Genomic DNA, 25,921 nt, shown 5'->3' with positions numbered 1-25,921 from the left:
TAACGGTCAGTCATCACGTAACTAGGGTCGGCGCCGATCTCCGCTGCACGGTCTCCCTTCCCCGGGAATTCCCTCTGCCAAGAACAAATATGGCCACTAGGCGTTCTACGGGCTCCTTCTTGCCCTCAACAAACATGGCCGCACCGCTATGTTGTGACCTAAGCCTCTGCTCTCTTATCACAAAAGTGGTCCTCGTCACGTGCCTCGCTCAGGACTTCTCAGCCTCCATCCAAGATGGCCGCCCCAGGTGCGCCACAGCAGGCGGCCTTTGACGCCCATGACTCTAGCTGAGCCTGCGCTCGCGCCTGCGTGTCCAAGGACTGAGCGCTTAGTCTAGCCTCGCCCCGCCCAGTCTTGGCCTGGGCTTTGGAGGCGAGTGATTCCCTTGTTCTGCTTCCGGGGCACTGAAGGCGGGAGATGGCGCCAGTTCGAAAGAGCGACGGGCGCTTGCATCTGGGTGAGGGGGTGTAAAGATGGAGGGTGAAGAGGGAAAGTCCAGATGGGGGTGGGGGGCTGACTTCCCTTTCCCCTTAGACTGTCACGTAGGAGCTACCTTCCCTTGCGCGGTTCTCGCTAGCTCCCGAATTATTTACCTCCCGTTTCCGCTTCCGATCGATGGGGGCGGGGCCAAGAGAGGAGAGAATGAAGGGGGGAGGAGGAGGGGACGGTAGGGGAGAGGGGGTCGGGCCATGGGGCGGGGGCAAGGGTCTGGGAACGGTGGGGGCGGGGCTCCTGATTGCCTGGCCTTGTCTCCCGCAGCTTGCCCCATCCAGGAGCAGCCCCCGCCTTGGGATGCCGACCCCAGGTTCTGCCGGGAGTTTGGGCCTGAGGACTATGGAGATGAGGTAGAGAGCCTCACGGCCCTGGGCTCTGCGACCCCGGCCCCCTCCCCGACTTGGATCCCCTTCCCTGGGTCTGGGCGGGCTTCCCGGGGACCTGCGACCCGGCCCGGGAGGCCCCGAACCCCGTCCTGGGGGAGCACATACCACGATCCAATTTCTCGGGGCCCTGGACGAGGACTAGATTTGTGGAGAACAGTAGGAGGCCCCAACCCTCCCCCCCTCTCCCCCCCCCCCCGGGGTCGGTCCCAGTGCTGCAGAGCCCGGACTGCTCCACCAGGGGCTGTCCCAAGGATCTGGGGCGTCCCTGAAGAGTTTAGAGAAGAGTGGCCTTCAAAGGCTTATGTAAGGCGGCTGCACACAATCTGTCCAGGGCCCCTCACACTGGCCCACTCTGGAGCCCCTCTCTAGGGACGGAATAGGTGCTGATGATAACCCCTCATTTCACTGAGCTAGATCCCAGCTTCTTAAATCGGGGTCCTCAACCCCCTATGGGTCTCCTACCTAAATGTGAGGGTCTGAAATTATGATAAAACAGTATGTATACTATTTTATACAACTGCATACTCAGGGTTCTAGAACAATTTGGGGGCAAAGAGAGGTTGTGAGTGGAAAAGGAAATGAGAAAGAAAATGAAACATGTAAGTGCTGACTGTGTCACGCACTGCTAAGTTGTAAAGAGAGGAAAAAACTGAGAAGCCCTGATCTAGATGGAGGGCACTAGATTGGAATAGTGGCTTGAGAGGGGGTGGAAAGGCAGTGAGGAATCTAGAACATTTCCAAGAGGGATCAAGGCACTGGGGACCAAGCTGGATATAAGGAAGTCCTTTCTACTGTGGTTGGTATTTGTATGGGGTAGAATTGGAATTAAAGGCATCTGGATGGCACAACATGTAGGACTGGGCTTGGGGCAAAGGATCCTTGGGTTCTAGTCCTGCCTGTTAAGTAGCTCCCTGGTCCTAAACAAGTCATTTGATCCCTCTCCGTCTGTTTCCTTGTCTGGGATGAGTAACTGTATCCACCTCCCCTCAGTACAGTGAACCTCCAAAGATTTCTTAGATACAATGCAACTTTACAATTGTTATGCAAATGTGAGTTATGTGACCATGAAGGGAAGCATGTGCCAGGCACTGCTAAGTTGCAAAGACAAAAATAAACCCATCTCTGTCCTTTCCGGGAGCTTAGAGTCTTTCCAAAGATGAAACACGTATACATAGAGAACATACAAGTTACAGAACAAATACAAAATGATTTCACAGGGAGATAGGAGGAGCTGAGGGCATCAGAAAAGGTCTCCTGAAAGAGGTGATGCTTGAAGTGGCCTCTGAAGAAAATTCAAAGTTAATTCAAGTATGTCAGTATCCCTTAAAATCCCAGCTCATAGTAAACTAGTGAGAGAGAATCTCAGGAGAGGAAAACTTAGCTGTATAGACTAAGGTAATATTCTAAACAATTATGGACCAAGTGAAAATAGCATTGTGAATTCAGCAACCCAGTTTCAATATTCAGGTAAGGCAGCATTTATCTGTAGTGAATCAAGTCTGTTTGGTCTCTGTCTCTAGTAGTGAGTTGAATAAGGAAAGTAGTCCAAGGATGAGCTACTCATGTCAGACAAATAGGCCCAGGACGGTGCATGATGGTGTTGATGCCCCGAGAGGAACTCAGGTTCTTGGAGTAGTAGACCTCTATTAGTTTTGGAGGAGGTGATAGGATTCAATAACGAACGGTGACCAAGGAGAAAGCTAGAGCTGGGAAGGGAGCATACGATAGAGATCCAGAAGGGAGAGGAGGGAGAAGTCTCATGCCAAAATACATGTAGGGTTTGCCTTGATCACATGTGATTGATGATAGAGTTAGAAGATGCTGACATCAAGAAGAAAAAAATGTAGAGGGCTTAAGGTTGGTGAGAATGATGGCCCAGCTGCAGGGATTTATCCCTGATCCCTGCAGTCCTTGAGCAATATCCTTAGGGGAAAAAATAGAGAAAGGACAGAGAGGAAGAAAATGTTTCTCAAAGTAAAACAACAGTATGCGTGAGGACAGGCCAGGAGACTGAGGATCAGAGTGCTCCCGTCTCTTTCAGGTCTGTTACACTTTTGACTCTAAAGGAACCCCCAAGAAAGAACCAGACTATTAGGGGGTCAAGTTGAAGACAGGAACTCTAGGGGATTATATTTCCTTCCCACCAAAGAGTCAAGACCTCCTAAAGAGCCAAGGGAACAGTCCTTCTTGCTCATAATGCTCTGAACTCGGGGCTCCAGAATTTGGAATTAAAAAGTGGTCCATCTCCATTCCATACCCTGTTAAGACTTCCCTCCCCTCCACTAATCCTAAAGCCTTGTCACCTTAAGGAGTTGGAGCTAATAGTTTGAGTTGGGGGGAGAGTAATTGTCCAGATCCTCAGTGGAGATAACAGAAACCAGCTGTGCCTTCATTACTTTCTTGCCGTCTTCTAGCCTGTTTGGCCCCATAGGAGTCCCTCCTTCGTGTGGTTGGGTCCCAGATCACTGTTTTATTGGCATCCATGTAAACCAGACATATGTTATGTTAAAGCTTATTTTAATTGTAATGATTTTGTTTGGTGTTCTTGTCGAGTCCAACTCTTTATGACCCCACTTTGGGGTTTTCTTGACTGAGATACTGGGGTAGTTTGATCATTTCCTTCTCCAGCTCATTTTACATATGAGGAAACTGAGTGATCAAGTAACTCAGAGTCGCACAGGGTTTTCCTGACTCCAGATCTGGTTCTCTATCCACTATGCCCCCTAACTGCCCTTTAATAGCAATGGCATTTATATAGCTCTTTAAGGTTTTCAGAGCTTTACAAATATCGTCATTGATCCTCACAACTACTTTGGGAGATAAATACTAGTATTATCTCTATTTTATAGATGGGGAAACTAAAACAGGCAGAGACCAAATGACATGCCTGGATTCATACATTTTGTTAATGTCTGAAATAGGATTTGAACTTAGGTCTTTCTCCTTCTTCCTCCCAGTTTAGTGCTCTATCCAATGTGTCATCACGTTGCCTTTTGCTCCCTAGACTTCCTTCAGTCCCTTTTGTCTAATAATTCAGAAATATGGTTTTGTCGGTGAGCTAGAGTCCTGGCCAGGCAGAAAAGGAAGATTGTTTAAGCCCTACTTCTCACCCGCTACCCATATGACTTGGACATTAGCTATATTTGGGAAAGCAAACATTTTAAAAGACCACTTTGATGCTTCATTTTTATGATCAAGTGACCCAATTCCTATATCCCCAGTAGCTACAGGTCATTCTGGGAGCAGGAGCCCAAAGGCAAGGGAGATTCCTTTTTTTTTTTTTCTTTCTTTTTAAAATTAATTTTGTAATTATAATTTTTGACAGTATATATGCATGAGTAATTTTTTTATAACATTATCCCTTGTATTCATTTTTCCAAATTTTCCCCTCCCTCCCTCTACTCCCTCCCCTAGATGACAGGCAATCCCATACATTTTACATGTGTTACAGTATAACCTAGATACAATATATGTGTGTAAATACCATTTTCTTGTTGCACGTTAAGTATTGGATTCCGAAGGTATAAGTAACCTGGGTAGATAGACAGTAGTGCTAATATTTTACATTCAATTCCCAGTGTTCCTTCTCTGGGTGTAGGTGTTTCTGTCCATCATTGATCAACTGGAAGTGAGTTGGATCTTCTTTCTGTTGAAGATATCCACTTCCATCAGAATACATCCTCATACAGTATCATTGCTGAAGTGTATAATCTCCTAGTTCTGCTAATTTCACTCAGCATCAGTTGATGTAAGTCTCTCCAAGCCTCTCTGTATTCCTCCTGCTGGTCATTTCTTACAGAGCAATAATATTCCATAACCTTCATATACCATAATTTACCCAACCATTCTCCAATTGATGGACATCCATTCATCTTCCAGTTTCTAGCCACTACGAAAAGAGGTGCTACAAACATTTTGGCACATACAGGTCCCTTTCCCCTCTTTAGTATTTCTTTGGGATATAAGTCCAGTAGTAGCACTGCTGGGGCAAAGAGTATGCACAGTTTGATAACTTTTGGGGCATAGTTCCAAATTGCTCTGCAGAATGGCCGGATTCTTTCACAACTCCACCAACAATGTATTAGTGTCCCAGTTTTCCCACATCCCCTCCAACATTCATCATTATTTGTTCCTGTAATCTTAGCCAATCTGACAGGTGTGTAGTGATAGCTCAAAGTTGTCAATTTGTATTTTTCTGATCAGTAGTGATTTGGAACACTTTCATATGAGTGGATATAGTTTCAATTTCATTATCTGAGAATGGTCTGTTCATATCCTTTGACCATTTATCAATTGCAGAATGGTTTGATTTCTTATAAATTAGGATCAATTCTCTATACATTTTGGAAATGAGACCTTTATCAGAACCTTTAACTGTAAAAATATTTTCCCAATTTGTTACTTCCCGGCAAGGGAGATTCCTAAACAGAGATTTAGGCTAGGTATGAGAATTTAATTCTACCCATGACCCTTTGACTCCTGTGCCACCTGTTCTGGAAAGGAAATACTCCTTTCTTCTCGCTGCCAGTGAGTAAACGTTTTTGAAAGCTGGGAATTTTTTTTTTTTTAAGAGCATTTGCACTTTCCTGCCCTTTCCTTCCCAGTACTTCTCCCAATTCTGCCCTCCATTCCTCCCTTCTAGGACATAGTAGCTTTCCTTCGGAGGCTCATGGCACGTGACCCCCATGGCCGACACCGAATCCGAATGAATGGAAACAGTGGTAGACTGCAGCTGTGGCATTATGGTGAGGAGGTCTTGAGGAGCATCTGGCAGGGCCTGGGATGTGAGCAGGGATGCTAATGGGACCACCTGGGGGAGGGGAGTATAGAAGCCTCTATCCTTATTTCACTCTTGTCCATATTTTCTTCACAGACCCCAGCCTGGATGATTTCTATGATGAGGAGGAGGAAGAAGGGGAGGGGGAAGGGGAAGGGGCCAGGGGTAGGAGTAAGAGTCAGAGTACCCTTTGTGGTTTCCAAAAGTCCCTTTTATGCCACCCCTCCAGAACTTGGTCCAGTCCCAGCCCCAGCCCCCCACCCCGGCCTTGGTCAAGCCCCAGCCCCCCACGATCAGCCTTTTCCCGTGGCCGTCCTCCCAGTCCTCTTGGCCCATCCCTGCTCCAACTGGAAATGCCCCAGAAGCTGCTGGTGACTGAGGAGGTAAGAACCCTAGATTGAAAGCCCTTTCCCTAGTGCTGTGTGTTACTTCCATATCCCATTAATCTATTTTTTAATTAATTAATTTAATTAATTTTTACAAAAAATTTATGCATAGGTAATTTTTCAGCATTGACAGTTGCAAAAGCTTTTGTTTCAACTTTTCCTCTTCTTCCCCCCACTCCTTCTCCCAGATGGCAGGTTGACCAATACATGTTAAACATGTTAAAGTATAAGTTAAATACATTGTATGTATACATGTCCAAATAGTTGTTTTGCTGTACAAAAAGAATCAGACTTTGAAATGGAGTACAATTAGCCTGGGAAGGAAATAAAAAATGTAGGTAGACAAAAATATAGCATACCCCATTAATCTAGACCCTGCATCCTCCCATACATTTTCTTCTTGTGTGCCTCCATCTCTTATTCACCAGGAAGCTGACCGCATGGCTGAGGAGCTTGTGGCTGAGGAGGAGCGAGCAAAGCGACGAGCAGAAAAGAAACGATTAAAGAAGAAGGTGGCTGGGGAGGGGGCTCTTTGAAGAGATGGGGGTGGGGTGGGTGTAGGGAAGTTGAAGAAGGGTCCAATCCCCTGCAGTGAGACTTCTTCATGTGGGGTGGGGGGAGAATAATCTCAGAGGACTGCATAGAGGGGAGGCCCTCACCTGATGGGTAAATTGCAGCGACAGAAGGAGCGGAAACGTCAGGAGCGAATGGAGCAGGAGAGTGGGGTGGGCAAGGTGAGTGTGGTATCTGGGGGAGGGACAGAAAGAATACTTGGGGAAATGGGTTTGTAAAGATAGGATGAATGAGGAGGGACAGAGGGTGCATGTAAGAGGACGTGGGGTCATTGTGGGGGGTGAGACAAGGTGATTGGCCTAGGAGGATGGCTTAAGTTGACACTACTTCTCTTGAACATCTGTAAGCAGGTGATAGATGGGGCTGCAGCAGCAGCAGGCCCAGCAGCAACAGGGGCAAGCAGCCTTACCTCCAGCCCCCAAAGCCCTAGTCAGGGTAGCAGCAATGAGGAAGTAAGAACTCGTTCCTTCTTTTTCCCTGATCCTCCCAAGTTCTCCTTTCTATTCCCCACAGCCTGCCTGTCCTCTCATCCCTACTTTGACTATCACCAATTTCTTATGCATAGGAAGAATTGGATTTGTCAAGCACCTTTGTGTCCCAAGCCAGGCGCAAGGTCGGCGACAGGCCTCTAAATACCCGAAGAGATAAAGGGTTGAGCCCTGAGCCCCACAGCTGGAGTCGCCAAAGCCAGAGCCCACAGGAAGGGAGCAGGAGTCAGAGTCCTCAGCCAGAGGTGAGGTCATAGGGAGGGCTGGGACAGGTTAAAAAGATAGTATCTGGAAGGAAGGGTACTGCACAGATTGGACTCTAGAGTAGATGGGGAGCTGATTTTTTAGAGGAAGGCCATTTGCTGAGAGTTCTCCCTTCTCCCCTCCTCCTCATTTCATATCTTCCAAATACCATCTGCCACTATTTCCTATTTCACACTCCTGCCTCCCATTCAGTGGCCCTTCTTGCCTTGGCAAACTATTCTACATGCACAAGTGATCCCACTCCATCCCACCTTCTCAAGCAGATTTTTCCTCTCTCATTTATCTTCAATCTTTCCTTGTCTACTAGCTGCTTTCTTACTGCCTCTAAACATGACCATATCTCCCTCATCCTCAAAAACTCTCCAGGATCCATTGTTCCTCTCCCTCCCATCTCTCTCTTGCCTGATCTCCTAGAGAAGGCTATCCACAGTAGGTTCCTCCACTTCCCTTACTCTCACTCTCTTCCTAACTCTCAACAGTCTGGCTTCTAATCTCATCACTCTCTCCAAAGTGACTAATGATCTCTTCAATGCCAAATTTAATGGCCTTTTCTCAGTCCTCCTCTGTCTTGACCTTAACCTTTGACACCTTGTCCTTGATCCTCTCTTCTCTCTAGGTTTCCCAGATACTCCTCTCTCCTGGTTCTCCTCCTAACTGTTTGACCGATCCTTCTCAGTCTCCTTTGCTGGATCTTCATCCAGGTCATGCTAGCTGACAGTGGGGATCCCCCAAGACTCTATCCTGAGCTCTCTTCTTCTCTTCCTTTTTCACTTGGTGATTTCATCAGCTCTCATAGATTCAATTGTCATCTCTTTATTAATGATTCTCAAATCTACTTCGAGTCCTTACCTCTCTGCCAATCTCCTGTCTTGTGTCTCCAGCTACCTATGGGACACCTTGGATTGGATGTCCTGTAAACATGTTCAAAATTGAATTCAATTATCACTTCCCTAAACCTCTAGGCTCGCAACTCCTTAGTCTTTCTCCCCTCAACCATATCAGTTTTATCTCAGCAACCTTTTTTTGGTGTACCTTCTTCTCTTCTCTGCCACCGCCACCATCCTGGTAAAGAGCCTTATCATCTCACCCCTGAACTACTGCAGTAGTCCGATGGTCCATTCTTCTGTCCCCTCCCTCTGTTCAAGTGATCTTCCTAAGGGAAGGTGCGATCCCTTATATACCAGCAGCTCCTATTCTCCAGGATCAAAGATAAAATCCTTTGGTTTTTGTTCAGAGCCATTCATGACCTCCAGCCCTTTTCCCATGTTCCTAACCCTTCTCCCACCACTGACTCCCCCAGCTCAGCAGTGCAGTGCCACTGGTCTCTGTTCCTTGGATTCAGCACTCCGTGTCTTCTAGGTATCTTCCACTAGCTTTCTTCCTTGCCTGGAACTCCCTCCTTCCTCATTTCTGCCCCTGGGCTCCCCTGCTTTCTTCATGTGCCAGCCAGAGTCCCACCTTCTATAGGAAGCCTTTCCCGTCCCCCTTAATTCTAGTGCCTTCCCTCTGTTGATTATTTCCAGTGTTCTGGAATTCTTGTACGTAGCCTGTATGTAGAGTGGTTTACATGTTGTCTCCCCATTAGAGTGTAAGCTCTTTGGAGCAGGGACTGTCTTTTGTCTTTCTTTGTATCCCCAGCACTTAGTGAAGTGCCCAGCACATAGAGGCACTTGATAAATGTCTATTGACTGACTGACTGACTGGGACTGGAGATAGAGTGCAGCAACCTGCTCCAGTTAATATCTCCATCTCTAGGCACTCCCTGGATTACAGGCAGCTGCCTTAAGGCAGAGCCAAGAGTTAGCAGGTAAGATCTTCCCCTGACGCTATAGGCCCTGCTGGTCTGGTAGGGGCACCTGTGTCCCCACATCTCCTAATAGATTATGACTATGGTGCTTATGGTGCTAGATGTCATCTAGTCCAGCCCTCAGGCAGCTGAGGCCCAGCAAGACAAAGGTGACTTGCAAAGGGAATAAGTGTCCAAGCTGGAATTTGTACCCTAAATCCAAATTTGGCACTTTCCTCATCATGTCATGAAGCAGTCCCTATTCTTAGGGATTCCTTACTTTGATGGAACCTGCTCTAAGGGAGCTCCTAATCAGTTAGGAGAGACATAAACATTGTCCCCAGGAGACTCCTGGTAAAGATAGGGAGCTTTCATCCCAACTGAGCCCTAATCTCCTTCCCTAGAGCTGGGTACAGCTGCAGCCTGGAGGGGCTTGTATCAGGAAGCTGTGCTCCTCTTCACGAAGGCTATAAAGCTCAACCCTCGGGATTACAGGTGGGCAGGGACCATGGGAAAGTATGATGGCTTGGGCTGGGCTGGGTTGGGAGGAGGATGGCTTATGAGGATACCCTGACCTTTGGTTCCTGTGTCACCTACAGACTCTTTGGGAATCGGTCGTTCTGCCATGAGCGGCTGGGCCAGCCTGGCTGGGCCCTGGGGGATGCAAGAGTTGCCCTCAACCTGCGACCACAATGGCCCCGGGGCCTGTTCCAGTTGGGCAAAGCTCTGGTGGGACTGCAGGTATTGGGGACAAGGAAGGGAGGAGAGGCAGAAGGGACAAGGGATATGAGTTTTAGCTTATGGTTATATATGTGGTTGACTTGATTGACACAGACTACTCCTCTCACTTCTCACAGAGGTTCAAGGAAGCAGCTGATGTGTTCCGAGAGACGTTGGCCATGGATAAGTCCCAACCAGACGCTGTCCATGAACTCCAGCAGTGCCTCCTTCAGCTCAGTCTGGTGAGGGACTAGGCAGAGGATGCGTATAAAGCAGAGTCCTCCTCTAAGTCTATCCTCCCTTTCTCTCCTTCTTCCCTGCCCCTCCTTCCCACCCCACCCGCATTCTCACTCCACAGCTTGGGAGGGAATCCAGATTGGCAGCACAGGGTCAGCCATAATTTCCTCCCTCTCTACAAACTGAGTCTGGAGAAAGGAGAATAGAAGGGTAAAGAACTGAAGGATTCTGAGGAAGTAGTCTTGGTTGGGGTGTTGCTAGAGAGGTAGGAAATAACACAGATCAGAGTTTTCTGAAAACGCTTAATCCTCCTCTGACTTTAAACCAATTTGTTGGATTGGGGAGTAATATGGAGAGGGAGTAATAAAGCCTCCCCACACCTGTGGGGAGTGATGAAATGGAGTAATGATGGGGAGATTCTCTTCTCAGCAGGAACATCAAGGGGGAATCCATGGTACAGCTTTGAAACCCAGGACCCCACAGCAGCTACCGCACTCAGAGGCTGGGGCCCAGGGGTTAATCCCTCTAAGTCATTCTGCCGCAGTATCCCCTCGGATCCAAGGCCTCCTGCCTCCTCCACGGTTCCCCTCTGCTCTCTGGCCTATCACCCAGACTCAGAGTGGTGGCTTCTGGTCCTCCCAGCTTCAGGATTTCGCCAAGGCAAGGGGCATTCTAGGACAGCCCCCACGCTTGCCTCCATCCAGGTGAGGGCCTGCTTGTCTCTGTGTGTGTATCTACCTGTCCACCAAAGAGGCTGCTTCTGTCCATCCCTGTGGGCAGGCCTGTAATGTCTACTCCCCATTTCTCAAGATAGGACGCATATGGTAATTCTCTCTGTACATCTATGGGAGTGGACTCATTGCTTTTCTCCCAAGAGAGGGGATAGCCATACTCAGCCCTGCTCATAAACTCTGGTACATGTAACTGGCCTTCTCGGACCTCCCATTGACAAGACACAGTTGCTAGGTTCTGAGTAGCACCCACAGTAGTCCAGGCCATCTATCTGAGCGAGGTACTATTCATGAAAAGCTGACTTAGGTTAGATTCTAAGCTCATGTCAGAGTTCACTTTCTCTCCCTGTTCTTTTGTTTGGAGGTGGTCATTAGCTTCTTTGAGCCAGATGCTTCATTCTGCATCCCTACTTGATGTGGGGCTAATGCTTGCTCCCTCCCTTCCTGGATGGAGGATCAGGCTGTTCCAACTTAAGAAATGATCTCCTCAGAATATCTGAGACTCTCAGTGTGTGGGGGTGGAGTCTTCCCAAGGTAGCTTGGGGCCCTGTTTGTGGCTCTTCCTTTTTTGTTGTTGAGTTGTTTTGGTCCTGTCTAGCTCTTCATGACCCATCTGGGATTTTCTTGGCAAAGATACTAGAGGGGTTTGCATTTCCTTCTCCAGCTCATTGTACAGATGAGGAAACTGAGTCATACAAGGTGAAGTGACTTGTCTAGGATCACAGAGGTAGAGAGCATCTGAGGCCAGATTTAAATTCAGGTCTCCCTGACTCCAGGCCTGGCACTCTCTAATTGTCCCTTTGTAGTTCTTTTTACTTGGAGTAATCCTGTTTCTAGAACTAAAGTTCCAATTTAGAGGGTCTTAGATCCAACCTTCTTATTTAAAGATTAAGAAGCAGGCTAGAAGTGAAAAAGTGACTTACTCCCAGTTACATGGCCCTAAGTGGAAAGGGGGAATCTCTTTAAAAGTTAGCATCTGGTCCATCCTTCCCTGGAGGCATAGTGTCCCTCAAGAACACTCTCTTGCCCACCCCTCCCAGCCTTGAAACATTACTTGGAAAACTCCCTCCTTCTATAGCTTCTTTTCCCTCTACCATCCAGGAAAACATTAACTCAGATTGTCAGCTTTTTCCCAAATCTATTGTCCTGATTAGTTCCTAACAGGTTTTGCCTGTGCTGAAAGGGAAGGGATGAAAGAGGTCAGAGGGAGAAGAGTTATCAGTCTCTTTCTTTATAATTGAGTATCACTTTCTTTTGGGGTTCTCCTCACAAAACATATGATATATTCAAGCCCTTCCTCCCCCCATGTCTTCTCTAGGCTAATTCTTCCTAGGTCCTTCAAGTATTACTTTAATAGCGTAGCATCTAGTCAAACCTTTCACTCCACTCCTCTGCATCTATTCCAGTTTTTTCAGTGTCCTAAAAGTGTGGCACATAGAACTGAACACAGTTATTTCAGATATCCTCTTACTAGGGTTGATTATTTTCCTTGAACTGTACACTACACTTGTGTTAATATTTTGACAGTCACATCATACTGCTACTTTATATGAAGGTTGCATTAAATCCTAAACTTTTTTCACATAAGCCAACTTTTGTACACCTTGGTTCTGTCATTCACTGTGTTAACTGTCCTTTCATTCATGAAGTCTGAAATTCCGTTTGCCCCCCCTGTGCTTTCATTCAAGTTGTTGACATTCTTTAGGTCTAGTCCTTCAGCTCCCAATACCCCTAACCTTCTTGTCATCCTGCACACTTTCATGAGACTGTTAAATGCTTTGCTTAGGTGTATGGTATCAGGTATTCCCCTGATCTACTCAGCCCAGTAATCCTGTCACTGAAAGGAAATAAGGTTAGTCTGGCATGAGCTCTTGATGAACTTAAACTGCCTCTTAGTAATCCTTCCTATTCTAAGTGTTATCTTCTGTTTCTATCCTATTCTAAACCATCTTTTTTCATTCATAATAGATCCTAGAATTTTGCTGGAAATCATTGTGAATTAAAAGACATGCTCTCATTTCTATATGGCTTTCAAGCTCACAGACTTTCTCTAAACACTACAATGGGTTACAGATGAGAATTCCTCAGAAATGTTAAGTCACTTAATTTGACAGTAAGTGAAAGTCTTTAAGCTCTCCATTTGAACAAGAGATTTTTAAATGTACCCTGAGCTTCCATTTGCATAAACCCTGTAAAGAATTGGGTATTCTGGGGCAGCAAGGTGGTACAGTGGATAGAGTAGCAGCCCTGAAGTCAGGAGGACCTGAGTTCAAATCTGATCTCAGACACTTAATACTTCCTAGCTTTGTGACCCTGGGCAAGTCACTTAACCCCAATTGCTTCAACCAAAAAAAAAAAAAAAAAAAAAAAAAAAGGTGTTCCCTTGGATCCCTGCCCTTCTTTCTGCTACCTCTCTTGGGGAGGGGTCATGCCCTGGGTGTTGGGGTGGTCTTCTGACCATGAGCTTCTGGGGTGTGATGGGAAGGTAACAAAGATGCATTCTTACGACCCTTCCTTCCTTGCTTATATTCCACCAGATTTGGTCCCCGACCGTTTGTCCTGCCGGTCCCAGTTCCAGTTTCATTACCTTCAGTTCAGCACCTTCAGTTGCCAAAAACCTGGTGAGGAAACTTTCTTCTCTAAAATTACTAGATCTTTTCAGTCCTCAACTTCCTCCGATTTAGCCACATGAACAAAAAATTTTCTCCTCATTTCAGCAACTATACTATGCTCTTCCCTCTTAGTACCTGCTTTCTTCCTGATATTTTCCCATCACTTTTCCAGCTTTGGTTTCCCTTCCCTTTAACATCCTTCCTTCCTCATAGGAGCCTCTAGCAAAGTCTCAAGGCCAGAGAAGCGTGTGTGAGCTTCATATGGGCCCGAATTCAGGACCCTGAAGATGATTGCTGTTGCTAAGGGCCTGTGTGTGTCCTAGGCTCTGAGTCAGGGCTCACCTCCAGCCTGATACCTGGTGTCTGATGAAGGTACTGTACTGGTTACTGGCAGATGAGGCAGAGCTTTGTGTGCTGGGTCCCCTTGCATTCCAAGTTCAGGAACTGAGCTCAATAAAATGTTCCTCAACTTCAAACATCTTCTGGTCCTTTTTCTATTGAATACATCCAACTTCTCCCTTTCCCTGATGTAACTGTCATATCAGGGAAGACTTCCTGAAGGAATTAGCTTGGGGATGTCTGAACTGGGGGGTGGGGCAGAGAGTGGGGACTATATAGTCTTGTTCTCCTGAACAAAGGGAGAGGGCTGGATGGGACTTCATGGAAGTAATTGCCCAAAGCCAACCCTCTTACTCCTGAAATTGATTTCCCCCTTCCTGATCCCCTATGGTGCCATGAAACCCTTAATTATCTGGGCTTAGAAACCCCCATGACTCCTCCCTCTTCCTGACTTCCCAGTCAACAAATCCTATCCTTTCTTCCCTTCCAGTGTCTCCTCTCTGCCCAGACTCCACCAGCCTAATTTAATGCCTCTTGGTTACCTCCTTGCAGGTAACCTTCCTTCAAGTTTTTCTCCTACACCCAGTACCTAATTATATATTCCTTTCCCAATTTCCATATCGATGCCACTGAAGCTTGCCCTTCACCTAGCCCACAACACTTAAATCCCAAACTTTACTCGCTCCTCCAATAAGCTAGACTTATTCTCTGCAGATTTTGGCCTTGGGAGGCACCCTTCTTGCCACCTTATGGGAACCCTCTCAACCTATCAAATATAGGCCAATTTAAATTTACCTCTTTAAGAAAATATTCTTTGGCCACTGAGGCTAGAAGGGATTTCTTTCCCCACTCTTGGAACCTACCCTTTATGAATTATAAATTTATGGGTGAATGTCACAACTAGAAGGAACCTTGGATATGAAATCTTAACTCCTTCATTTTAGAAAGAAGGAAAGAGGCCTAAGAGTGAAGTGACATCACACAATAAAGTAGCCAAGTTAGGATTTGACTTGGACTTCTTGATTCACTTTCTTCCATATGTATCTTGTCCCTCAACTCGGATAATATTGTGCTCCTTGGGGTTAGAACCCACAGATTTACCCCAAAGCTCTCGTTTTCCAGGGGAAAAGACTCAGCCAGAGCATAAGGGAGTGCAGATTAACATTTTATTGGGTCCAGAGAGGCTGGGTTGGGCTTGGGAGAGCGGGTGGGTGATTTTTTTGGAGACAATATAAATGTGAGGGGGTGATTGAGGGAAACCTTACCCGGCCTAGAACCGGGTAAACGACCATAGAATTCCCCTTTTCTTTCTCTCTGGTCCAGTAGCTCCCCGCAGCCCCTCCCCCCCTCCGCGTTTGATGTGCAGACAGACCCGAGGGAAGGGTGGGGGCGGGGGCGGGTAATTAATCACAAGTTGAAGGAATTAAACTCAGCCGGGGATGTCAGCAGCCAGCGGCGACCCGGTCACCCGGGAAATTACCGGGGGACGGGGAGGGGGACAGCCACTCCACAGTGTAGGGGGTGGGGAAAGTTCCCAACTCTAGCCCACACCCACAATTGTGAATGGAGGGGTGGGGAGCAACTTGGGGAGGCCTTTGTGTGGCTCTCGTTAAGGTGTTCCTGCTCCGTTCCGTGCGACCGTGCGGTGTAAGTATTGCTTCACGTACGTTACAACGGCGTGCGCTGGCCGGGTTACAGTGTCCCAGCGGCGTGTGACTGTATCCCCCGGGGAACTGTACAAAAGGCCTGGCCCGGTCGGAGGCTAGTTACAGTGTATCGCCGTGCGGTTACCGTTGCGCGGTGAGAGTTACAGTGTCCCCCAAGCACTTCATTGTCTCGGCGGTGGTGGTGGTAGCCACGCACCCGGTGGAGTGCGCTGTCGCCGTAGCCTCCCGGACTCTGGGCTCTCGTCTCGCTTTCTACGCATCCCACGTGTCGTTCTGGGTTGGATCCAGGTCAAGGTCATCCTTAATAAACTCTTGGAATGAGGAGGGGGCTGGGGACGCGTTTAGAAAGGAATTCCGAGGGGTGCCCCGGGGCTTAGTGGATTCAATTTAGAAACGGAGGGCCGTCTCACTTGTGGGAGAGGGAGGGGAGCCATTCGGGGAGTCAGCTCTTAAAACTGAGCGGGGGAGGTAAGGGGGAACGCACCCCTCCCGGATCTCAGGCCTGCAATCCGTAAGTACCAGGCAGGGGTTGTTCCACGCACCCGAGCCCCCAGCATCTGTGGCCTGCGCCCACCCTTTCCACCCGCTCGCGGGAGGGAAAAAAGCGAAAAGCCGCGTCGGATTCTCTTGATTCACACTGACGGGGGCGGGGGTGGAGGTGGGGAGGCGGCCGGGAACTGCCGGACGGCTGTACCAGGCAGGAGACCCGGCTGACGCGGGCTACGGCCATGGCTGGGATATACTCTAGCATCCGATTAAAACGAGGCTTCGGCAAAGGAAACGTGTGCTTTGGGGGTCCTTAAAAAGGAGGGCAGGGGACAGGATAGGTGAAAGTGTACAGGGGCCGGAGAGCCCTAGGCTTCCGAAGGCGGGAGCTCGGGTGGGAGAGGCGGAGTCTGGCGCGGGGGGAAACCCTCAGCCTAGAAGAATGAGCGGTATAGTCAGATTGGGACGAGGTTAAGAGAAAAACGAGGGCGAATAGACAAGGCCACTGGGATAAGGAGGAGCAGTAGCGAAGACTATTGGGTTTTCCAAAAAATGGAGAAAGTGGAGAACACCTCAGAAGCACGAGTTCGGGAGTAAGGAAACCAGCTTCATGGAGAGGTTTAGGACCCTTAAAGGGAGTGGCAGGAGGAACAATGCAGAGTCCTGACCCTGCCTTCCAAGCACGATAGGAATAAACGACGGAGGGGTCCAGTGATCCAGTTATTCTGGGATCTGGGGAAAAGCCCCAGAGAATGGGAGGATTGGATAGCGTGGAGGCTGAAGTGGAGGGACAATGAATGGGAGGAGAACGCTGTACGAATAAATCAGCAAACCGAGCAATAGAAGTCCATCGGGGAGCCGGGATCCTCTGAGCTGACCCAGCCAGCAATCGAGTCGTGATAACGGCCGAGGGTAGCGAGCGCAGTAACCCAGAGCCAGGGCCAGACTTTTTCTTCAATCGTCTACCTGGATCTCCTCCTCTGAAAGCTCAGGCTCAGGGTCACTGCCGGGTTCCGGGTCGGCCGGAGGCTGGGAGCCTGGTTCGGGCAGAGAGAGGCTCAAGCGGCGGAGAGCTGCGGGCGGCAGGGAACGCAGGGAGGCCACGTCCGCCTTCATCTCCTCCACGTCCCTCTTGAGCTTGGCCCGGCGGTTTTGGAACCAAGTGATGACTTGGGCATTGGCCAGGCCCAGCCGAGCTGCCAGTCCGTCCCGCTCGGCCGGAGCCAGGTACTTCTGGAAGACGAAGCGCCTCTCCAGCTCCAGCACCTGCTGCGCGGTGAACGCGGTCCGCGACTTCCGACGCCTGCGGGTCACCCGCCTGGGGCTCAGCGGGCTCAGCGCGGTCCGATCTGCAGGAACAGGAAGGGTCAGGGGAATCAGGGAGCCTGGACCCGGACCTGCACCTCCCCGGGAACAGGCCGAGTTTCGCAGCAGAACGTGGGCCGTTATAGCAGACTGCGGACTCCTCCACAACCTCAAGGCGGAATCTGGCTCAGGGTTCAGGGAATTCCCTAGACGCCCGGGGGTGGGCACTATTAGAACCCGGGAAACAGGAGGTGATCTATGAACTCCTCATGGGCAAGGAGGGTCCGGCAGAGCCAAGGCCACGAGGCTAACGCGAGGGTCCTTTCCGCCAAGCAGAGGGGGTAGGGAACTCGAGGCCCCTGGGAATATTACGTTATGAGCAACTCTGGGAGCCAGCAGGTTCAGAGTGGGGATTGCTCTTTCTCCATTTCCTCCCAGCACAGGGTGAAGGCTGGGGGGTGGGGAGAAGAGGGGGGAGTGAATTCACAGAGAAGACTTGTTGATGGTTTGATTGATTGGGGTGTCTGAAACAGAGGTCAGGGGAGGTGTAGGGCTGAGAAGAACCGAGGGACTAAGGCAGTTAGGGTTGGGGAGGGAGGCACAAAGAAGTAGGGACTTGAGAGGACAGAGATAGGCAATCAAAGGAAAAGGGAAATGGGGGAGGGGGCTGGAAGTACAGAAGGTTTGGAAAGGAGAAGAGGTTCATGGGGTAGAGAGATGCAGGAGAGGTCAGGGGACTGGCGGGTGGGATTGATCTGAGCTCTGGGGCCTCAGCAGCCAGGTGAGTTAAAAGGGAGAGACCAGGGGCTTCCCTCTCTGACCTTTCCCTCAGTTCTTAGGGCTATTTCTCCGGGATTTCGGGGCCTTTCCCAGGCCTCCTGATTGTCTCAGTGGCTTGGCTCACACCTTCCCTGGGCCCCTCCTCCACCTCCGGATAGCCAAACGGGCCGCTGCAGGGGTTAGAGCCTCAGAGACACAAGCACAGCGGGGGAGGGATGAGCCTGGAACCTCTGAACCTTACAAACCTGGGGAGACGCCAAGGCGGATCCTAAACCGGCTTGGATCTCTTGCCATCTCGCTCTTTCTTCACGTCTGTTTCTGTCCCTTTGTCTTTCTCAGCCTGACAGAATTTTTAATCATCTTTGTTGCAATGTATAGAATAACAGTAGCTGTCAAATCCCCAACGTCTGATTATCTTCCCTTGGTCCATTGTGTGCGTGCGCGCGCGCGAGCATTTGGAAGCCAGCGCTTTCTCTGCGGGTCGGAACTGCCTAGAGAGCTCAGGTGGGACAGAGACCTCGGCCGGCCGAAGGAAGGACCCGACGACGTCCTGCACAGATCTTTGACGCCCAGGGAAGACGGGATAGAGCTGCCCCGGACAGTACCCTTGGCAATTTCGAGCTGATCCGGAGGAGGCTCCCGTCGTAGCCCGAGTTTTCGAAGGAACCGGACTCCGAAGAGGGAGGAGGGTGTTGGAGAAGGGGTGACGAGTTAAAAGGGCGACAGTGAATGAAAGACGGGCATCATTGGGGGGGGGGGAGGAGAGCAAGGGGAAGAAAAGAAGCAAATCCACTATGGGAGAGGAGAGAGGAACCCCAGGGAAAGAGAAAAAGGGGTAGATAGAAGGAAAAGTGGAGGTCGGTAGAGAAGGGAAACCAAGGAAAAGAGGGAAGAGGAGAAAGGGATAAAGAAGGGGAAAGGAGGGCTGGAGAAAAAGAGCAATCGGGACGGAGGTGTTGAAGAAGAGCAAGAAAGGGGATTCGGGAATGAAGAGAGGAAAAATGTATAGAAAGAGGGGATAGAGGAGGAAAGGAGCAAGTAGGAGTCGGAGGGGGCGCTATTGCAGGGTGCACGTTAAAAACAGCAGTTTAACAACCCCCAAACTCCCTCCCTCCAACGGGAATCTCGGCCGAGCGTCTGGCCGCCTACCTTCGGCTGCCTGCGGGGCACTGCCGTCGAGCCTGCGGAAGGTCTTACTGGCTAACTCTTCCAGCGCGCAGAGAGGCGAAGTAGGGCCCTGGGCCGGCACGGGGACTGGGACCGGGGCCGGACGAGCTGGCGGACCCAGGATGTCAGCTATGCTGAAGGGCGTCAGCGGCTTATTGGAAACTGCAGGCGGCGGCCCGGACTCCTGGGCCGAGGTCATGTCGGGGCCCCAGGGCCAAGGGGTCCCCGCCGCCCCGGCAGCCAGCTTCGCTCCACCGCCTCCTCTTCCTCCTCCCCCACCTCCTCCGCGCATCGGCTCATGCTCCGGGCCCCGGGAACGCCCCGCGCTGCCCCCCGGGGCCCCGGTCCGTGCCCAGCAGACTGAGCGGGGCAAGCCTAAAGCTGCTTCTTTGCCTTAATCGGGCGGCTCAGCGTGTGCCGCCCTACGCCCGCCAGCGGAGCCTTAGCCCAGCCTTAAAGGGCCTCGGGGCCGGAGGCGGCAACTGGGTGGGGAGGGGGGGCGGAGCTTGCGGCGGCCCCCGAGCTTGGGGGCTGCGTATCCCTCCTCCAGACCCACCCCTACCTCAAGGGGCCCCCAGCTGCTCTGCCGTTCTCGGGCTCGGACCCAGGTGACCCCAGCGCGGACTGAGGAAGCGACTCTTAGATCCGAACACCCTCGGAGACTCCGTGGGACAAGACAGTGCGCTACCCCGAATATCCCCAATCCCTCGATGTCTTCTGACTCCCGCTCTGATGGCTACCAGCGAGCCCATGGGCTCTTTACTCCTGCTTCTTTCCAATCAGCTTCTTTACTCTGACGGTTATCGCCCCTGTCCCTTAATGGCCAGACCCTGTCCCCCCCCTACTGTGCCCCTCCCCGCTGTCCAGTCTGGGCCCCTAACCCGTAATGGGAGCAGCCTCTCTGGCCCATAAAACTGCGGGCGATAAAAGGGTTGTTTTTTTTTTTTTCCTCTCCCGCGGCCTCAAGAGCTTTTAAAAGTTCCCAGCGCAAGAGTTGGTGGGTGGATGGGGGGGGGGCTGGAGAAAGGGGAGCTGAGGAGGGGGCGATAAAACCAGCCGTGAGGGAAGAGGGGGTTGGACCCAGCTGTGACGCGACCTAGGGGGCAACTGTGTCTGCCTAGCTTCCAAATCTCCTGGTTTAGGCCCGCTCTTCTACAAACCCAATCCTAATCTACCCTCCTCCCCAACCCCAAAGAGAGGATGGGTCCACAAGTCGATGGGGGTGACTGCACCTGGAAATGATTAGGGATGCGGGGATGTGGGGCTGGGGCACTGCTCAGCTTCCGCAGACCAACCATAGCTGGGCCGGAGAACAGCCACTACCGAGCCCTACAGCCTTCTCTGTCTGGCACCCCCAGAACAGAGGTTGCTCAGAGTAGTCAAAGCCACAGGCCAGGAGAGGGGCTGGGGGGAGCCAATTGGAGGAGGCATGTGAGGAGGTATAGAAACCTCAGGCTTCTGGGAGCCCTCAGCCTCTCGGGCCTAATCCATAGACTTTCTCTTAGTACTTAGTACATTCTTTTCAGTTCCACCCTCTTCACTGCCTGGGTCCCAGGCCCAGAAGCTTACCTCCCTCCATGCCCCCCATTCTCCCGCCTCCATTTCTTTCTCCCTGTTTCCCGATTCCGTTTCCCAGTGTCAGTGCTCTGCAGTAGCCTTCCGTCTCCTTTTCTAAGCCTGACTTTGGCCCCTTGGATGCTCTGAAGGCTTCAGATTTGATTTCCAGGAGGATTCTGACTTCAGTTCTGAGCTGTCTTAAGACGGGGCCTCAAGACCTATTTAATAGCACTGGGACAGGTACGGAGCAAACTGGGAGATAAAAAAACAACAACAACAAAACAAAACAAAACAAAACAAAAAAACAACAAAAAACGGGAGATTTAAGTGCAGGACAAGGTGGTGGACCTGGTGCTGGAAGAGGGGCCTAGCGGAAGCCATCTACACATCTCCCCACCATCACCACTACAGAAACTCAATGACCCAAAGGGACGTAGACACATGAAAGGACAGAGGCACATGCAGCTCATGGCCAAAGTGAGGTACCTGTGTCTGTCCCGGCCTCTACAATGAATGGGAATTCCCCCAGCAGCATCAAACTTCGGATGAAAAAGCTTGGATGGACAGAGGAGAAGTACCCGGAACAGACAAGGTAGGAGCTGACCCCCCAATCCCCAGGGCTATGGGTTGGAGACCTAGTCCAGGCCTGGAGTCACTCCCAGGGCCTTAGGTGACCTTGGAGCCTCAGGTTGGCGGAGGCATCTGACTCCAGTAAGTTCCCGGAGGGAGACTCACATACGATCCTGCACATACGCTGGAAAAGACAAACAGCTTAGATTTACGCAAAAAGACCCCGGGAACACAGGGTACCGGTGGGACATGAGACCCATAGCTTGGCCATATAAGCACGCACACAGCACACACGCAGATCTCCGATCATCTTCTGTGGGCCGTCGCCAGGACATGGCGATCCAGCGCAGACCCGGCTCAGGCGAATTTCGCGGGAATCCTAATAGGCCTCAGGAAATGGTGCGGGAGGTCAAGGCCTGGGAGCCCCTCCACCCGGCTTCGGCAGCCGCGCTCGCGGTCTCTCGGGGCTCCGTCTCACCGAACCACAGACATCCCGCGGCTCAGTCCAGAGCCTCGGCAACCGGCTTGGAAAAAACCCAATCCCAAGCTCCTCCACGCCCGCACCAGCGGGTATATTCCGAAAAACACAAAGCAAAACCAACCACGCCGCGATACGAGCCGTCCCGGGCAAACGCTCGGCACTTCCTGTGGGGGGCGAGAGGGGTGCAGGCTCGGACACCGACGACCAGAGGGAGGACTCCTGGGTCCCCACGGTTTGACGGCCTGTCACCGGTGCTTCCCCTCCCACCTCTAAAGCGGCTTTTGTTCTTTTGAACCTCTCGGCTCTCTCCTCCCCCGCCCCGAAAAGCGAGGGGATTACGGAAGTTGTCCCGCCTGCGGTTCGGCCGCGTTCCCTGGGCCCGGCTCTGTGGATGGTGCGTTCTCTCGCTTCCTTCATTTCTGTTTCACCTTCTCCCGCCTCTTCCCCAATTGATTATTGGCGATCTCTTTCCGTCTTCTCCTGCCTCTCGGGGGGGGGGGGGGGGGGGGACTGTGTGGGGATTGTGTGTTACGCGCTTTCTTTCTGTTCCTCGGCTTTCTCGGCTCTCGGGGGAAGGAGGGAGCCCGGGCCGTGTTGGAAGGAGGGAGCCCGGGCCGTGTTGGAAGGAGGGAGCCCGGGCCGTGTTGGAAGGAGGGAGCCCGGGCCGTGTTGGAAGGAGGGAGCCCGGGGCCGTGTTGGAAGGAGGGAGCCCGGGCCGTGTTGGAAGGAGGGAGCCCGGGCCGTGTTGGAAGGAGGGAGCCCGGGGCCGTGTTGGAAGGAGGGAGCCCGGGCCGTGTTGGAAGGAGGGAGCCCGGGCCGTGTTGGAAGGAGCTCACATCTCCAGGTAAAGGAGCCCGCTCGGCTTTCGACCCCAGAACAGAAGCGCCGAGAAACGGACTGCGTAGGAACCGCGACACTCTGGGAAGCGTTCATTGGGAGAACCAGTCCGTTCAGGAAACGTCTCAAAGACCACATAGGGCAACCCAAGCGCAAATACTCGAGGGGTACAAACACACAGCCACAAAGGGCACCATATCCGCAAACACGGAGCGCGACCATTCACACACAATTGCGCAATTACACAGAATAGACACTTCACACTGGTGACTGACTAACGGTCAAAGATCAGAAGGAAGCCAAGTGTGGAGGATGGCTTAAGTGATTCAAGAGCCTCTCAATTGGTTATTTCTGGGAGGAGGGAGACACCCCTCCCTCCACCTCCCCGCTCCTCCGCCGGCAGAACGGGGAGCTGCCTTTCTTCCCTCAAATCAATGTCTGTCCCATAGATGTTGTTTCACTTAATCTGTAATTAAAGTGGGTCCCAGGAGAGGCTCCATGTGCCCCTCCTCCCAGCTCCAACCCTCAGCCCTGTAGAGGCCAAGATATCCAACACATAACTCACATAACACACATTCAGAGCCCAACTGATAAATCCGGTTTCTAGAACGCAAAGGTCTGATTTTTTAAATTCTCAAAAAACAGTCATTGACATGTCTGTCTTACCTCTTCTTTGCTCACAAGCTCCTCTTCTTTATTTTTTCCTCTTCCTCTCTCTATCCCTCTTTACCTGGGTTTTAATTTCAGACCTCCCTGCTGTGGATATCTCTCCTAAAGAATGCCTCCCCCAGAATTCTCTCCTTGGGCCTGAGATGTTTCAGATATGCTGGGGGCGTCTCAGGTCTGAGGGGTGGCCGGGAATCTGAAGAGACATAGCTCTCCAGGTCGAGTGTAAGACAATGACCAAGGGCCCAAGGGCCAGGAAGGGGAAACTGGAACTGGGTGGAAAGCTGAAGGCTCTTGCATTTCCCCTTTTTCTTCCGGTCTCGGAGCCCCCTCCTTTTCCCTCTCATCCTATTCCTCCCTTCCCCTCCTCCTCTCAATGCCTGTCTCAGGTAATGGGGGTTAGCCTGTGGGGGGGGGGAGAGAAGAGGCGGGTAGAAATGCAGAAACTGAGAAGATGGTGATGGGATTTGGATTGGGGGATGGGGAGAAAAGAGAAACACTTAAAAAAACAAACAGAAAAAAATCCCAATGAGAGACACCTGGGAAGGCATAGTCACACAATGAAATAGAAAATCAAGCACACAGACTAGAAACAGACATGCATAGATATGAGGGAAATTTTTCGAACAGAGGGTTTCAAACAGAAACAGGCAACCAACAGAGACATCCCAGAAACAGAGACAAAGATAAAAGAGCATAGACACACAGAATCTGAGTGACAAAGATAGTGGCAGACACAGCAGCAGAAAAAGACCAGTAGACACAAGATAAAGAAATGGCCACAGAGTCAGACACAGCCCTACGGCTCACACAAAAAGGGAAGTCCCCAGTTTTTCAAGAAGCGTGTGTCTCCCCGGGACTAATGAGGAGCCACTGAAGGGATTTCTCAGTCTCCCCCACCCCAAATACCTCACCCCCCAGCCTCTCGCTGGCCCCAGGTCAAGGAGTCTGAGAGAAACTGGATCCATTGGATTCTGGAAGGAGTTGGAGGAGGAGAGAGGGGTGAGTGATTAATGAGGGAGATTAAACCTCAAGGCCCCGAGGTCATCTCCCCCCCACTTCACCTTGGGAAATTGAGAAGGGCTCTTACTTGGGAAGAGGGCAGGGAGTGAAATCAACTGAAGATACTCCCATTACCTGACCCTTATCACTGCCCCTAACCTCACCCTCTGCCACAACATACCACTCTACAAACCTGGTCAGTATGATCACTGATTCCCCCCCCCCAACATCTTATGACAGATGTTCCTTGAACTTCCAACCTGAAAACCCCCTCCTCCCCTGTGACCATACTGCACACATCACCACCACTGACAAACTGTCACTGAATTTTCACTACCCTCATAACCCAGTTTTGATCCCCACTGTTACTGAGTCTCAAACAACAGAGTTCCTGTGACCCACATCACTGAGGCCCCCCTTACAATCTGGTCACAGACCTTACCTGCCCCCATCATTGAAGCTCCACACACATACATGGGGGTCTCATACAGCTGCTACTCCTTGAAACCTCATTCCCCCACCCTTCTCACTCATATCTCATCAATGGACACAACACTTAAACCACTGACCCTATCTATACCTCCTAAATGATCACAGAAAATCCTATTGATCCAATGTATTCCTGGAGACTTGAACACCCTACTCCACCCCATATCAACCCAGAGAGCCTTCTCCATCATTGCCTATTTCTATATTTTGCCATTCCTCCCCTCTAGGCATACGACTTTACCAACATTTCTTAAACCACATTGGGCTCGATACCAGTTATTCACTTTTCTGTATTCCTCTGGGATTTGGGATGAATTCAGCTAAAAGGGGATATGGCCATATCCCTTCATGTTATAGGTACTGGGAAACAATTCCTATCAAGATCAAAGCTTGGCTTGAGCTATATCCTAGAAAAGCTTCTCAGCCCCATTTCCTCATCTGTTTTTACCTCTCTCCTTTTTCACTACACCTTCAATACTCGGGACAGGTAGTATATAAAATAGGAAAACTTGGATTTAGCTCTTCCACTTATTGTGATCCTGAGCAAATCACCTTCCGTTTCTGAGCCTGACTAGAGAATCCAGAATATTTGCACCTAAATGACTTGCCATTATAAATTTAAGTGGAAGTAGAGGGGAATGGAAACAATGTAAATCAACATATACTATGTTTCTTTTTCTTTCCTGGTTTTTTCCCTGTTTTAGTTCTCTCCCAACATGATTCATAAGGAAATCTTTTTTTTTAATGTACATGTATAACCAGAAACATTTTTTTAATGTAGGGGGGGAAAACTGATACCTAGAAGTGCTATATTCTGTCTTCAAGTTTGTAAATCCGCATCAAATGGCATGTAACCTAAGTGCCCTGGTAGATACTTTTAGGATTTAGAACCAGAATGAATGTCGGACCCTTTCATCGAATAGATAAAGCACTCTGCAAACCTTAAAAATGTTTCATAAACTATGGGAGAAATGAAGTCCAGAAAAATGGCAATCAATTGAATCCAAGTTATATCAGCCAAGGCCAGAACTTGGAATAGGTTCTCCCAAGATCCTGAATGCAAAGTTTTTTCCATAACACAGTGCATGTGTCCATATGTGCTGCATTCAATTTTACTTTT

General features: G+C 50.3%; 2 protein-coding genes and 1 long non-coding RNA gene across 7 annotated transcripts; 1 reads left to right on the top strand and 2 right to left on the bottom strand.

The window, feature by feature from the left end:
- Nucleotides 1–199: 199 nt before the first annotated feature.
- On the top strand, nt 200–13,931 carry TTC31 (tetratricopeptide repeat domain 31). Of its 5 annotated transcripts, XR_012483302.1 has the most exons (17): nt 202–457; nt 760–845; nt 5,524–5,626; nt 5,755–6,041; nt 6,473–6,556; nt 6,722–6,778; nt 6,965–7,069; nt 7,183–7,350; nt 9,125–9,176; nt 9,560–9,650; nt 9,755–9,896; nt 10,013–10,117; nt 10,542–10,816; nt 12,630–12,695; nt 12,812–12,956; nt 13,381–13,464; nt 13,669–13,931. XR_012483302.1 is itself a non-coding variant. In XM_074274254.1 (15 exons), the coding sequence occupies exons 1-15, from the start codon at nt 418–420 to the stop codon at nt 13,676–13,678; spliced, it is 1,686 nt and encodes a 561-aa protein (XP_074130355.1). In that variant the 5' UTR covers nt 200–417; the 3' UTR covers nt 13,679–13,931. The 5 variants fall into 5 exon arrangements, 4 of the variants coding, with proteins under 4 accessions (XP_074130355.1, XP_074130356.1, XP_074130353.1 ...); XM_074274254.1 differs by lacking the exons at nt 12,630–12,695; nt 12,812–12,956 and having other exon boundaries at nt 200–457; nt 6,968–7,069; XM_074274255.1 differs by lacking the exons at nt 12,630–12,695; nt 12,812–12,956 and having other exon boundaries at nt 10,545–10,816.
- Nucleotides 5,314–6,504, bottom strand: LOC141546443 (uncharacterized). The gene is made up of 2 exons (XR_012483303.1): nt 6,404–6,504; nt 5,314–5,773 (listed from the first exon to the last, which is right to left on the bottom strand). It is a non-coding gene; the product is annotated as an uncharacterized LOC141546443 (long non-coding RNA).
- A 2,830-nt stretch (nt 13,932–16,761) lies between the features above and the next one.
- LBX2 (ladybird homeobox 2) lies at nt 16,762–19,588 on the bottom strand. The gene is made up of 2 exons (XM_074274241.1): nt 19,182–19,588; nt 16,762–17,296 (listed from the first exon to the last, which is right to left on the bottom strand). The coding sequence occupies exons 1-2, from the start codon at nt 19,489–19,491 to the stop codon at nt 16,902–16,904; spliced, it is 705 nt and encodes a 234-aa protein (XP_074130342.1). The 5' UTR covers nt 19,492–19,588; the 3' UTR covers nt 16,762–16,901.
- Between the last annotated feature and the right edge of the window lie 6,333 nt (nt 19,589–25,921).

This window comes from Sminthopsis crassicaudata, chromosome 6, assembly GCF_048593235.1.
Source record: "Sminthopsis crassicaudata isolate SCR6 chromosome 6, ASM4859323v1, whole genome shotgun sequence".
NCBI classification, from domain to species: Eukaryota; Metazoa; Chordata; class Mammalia; order Dasyuromorphia; family Dasyuridae; genus Sminthopsis; species Sminthopsis crassicaudata.
Note: the sequence above shows the minus strand (reverse complement) of the source record. Positions and strands in the feature narration are given on the sequence as shown.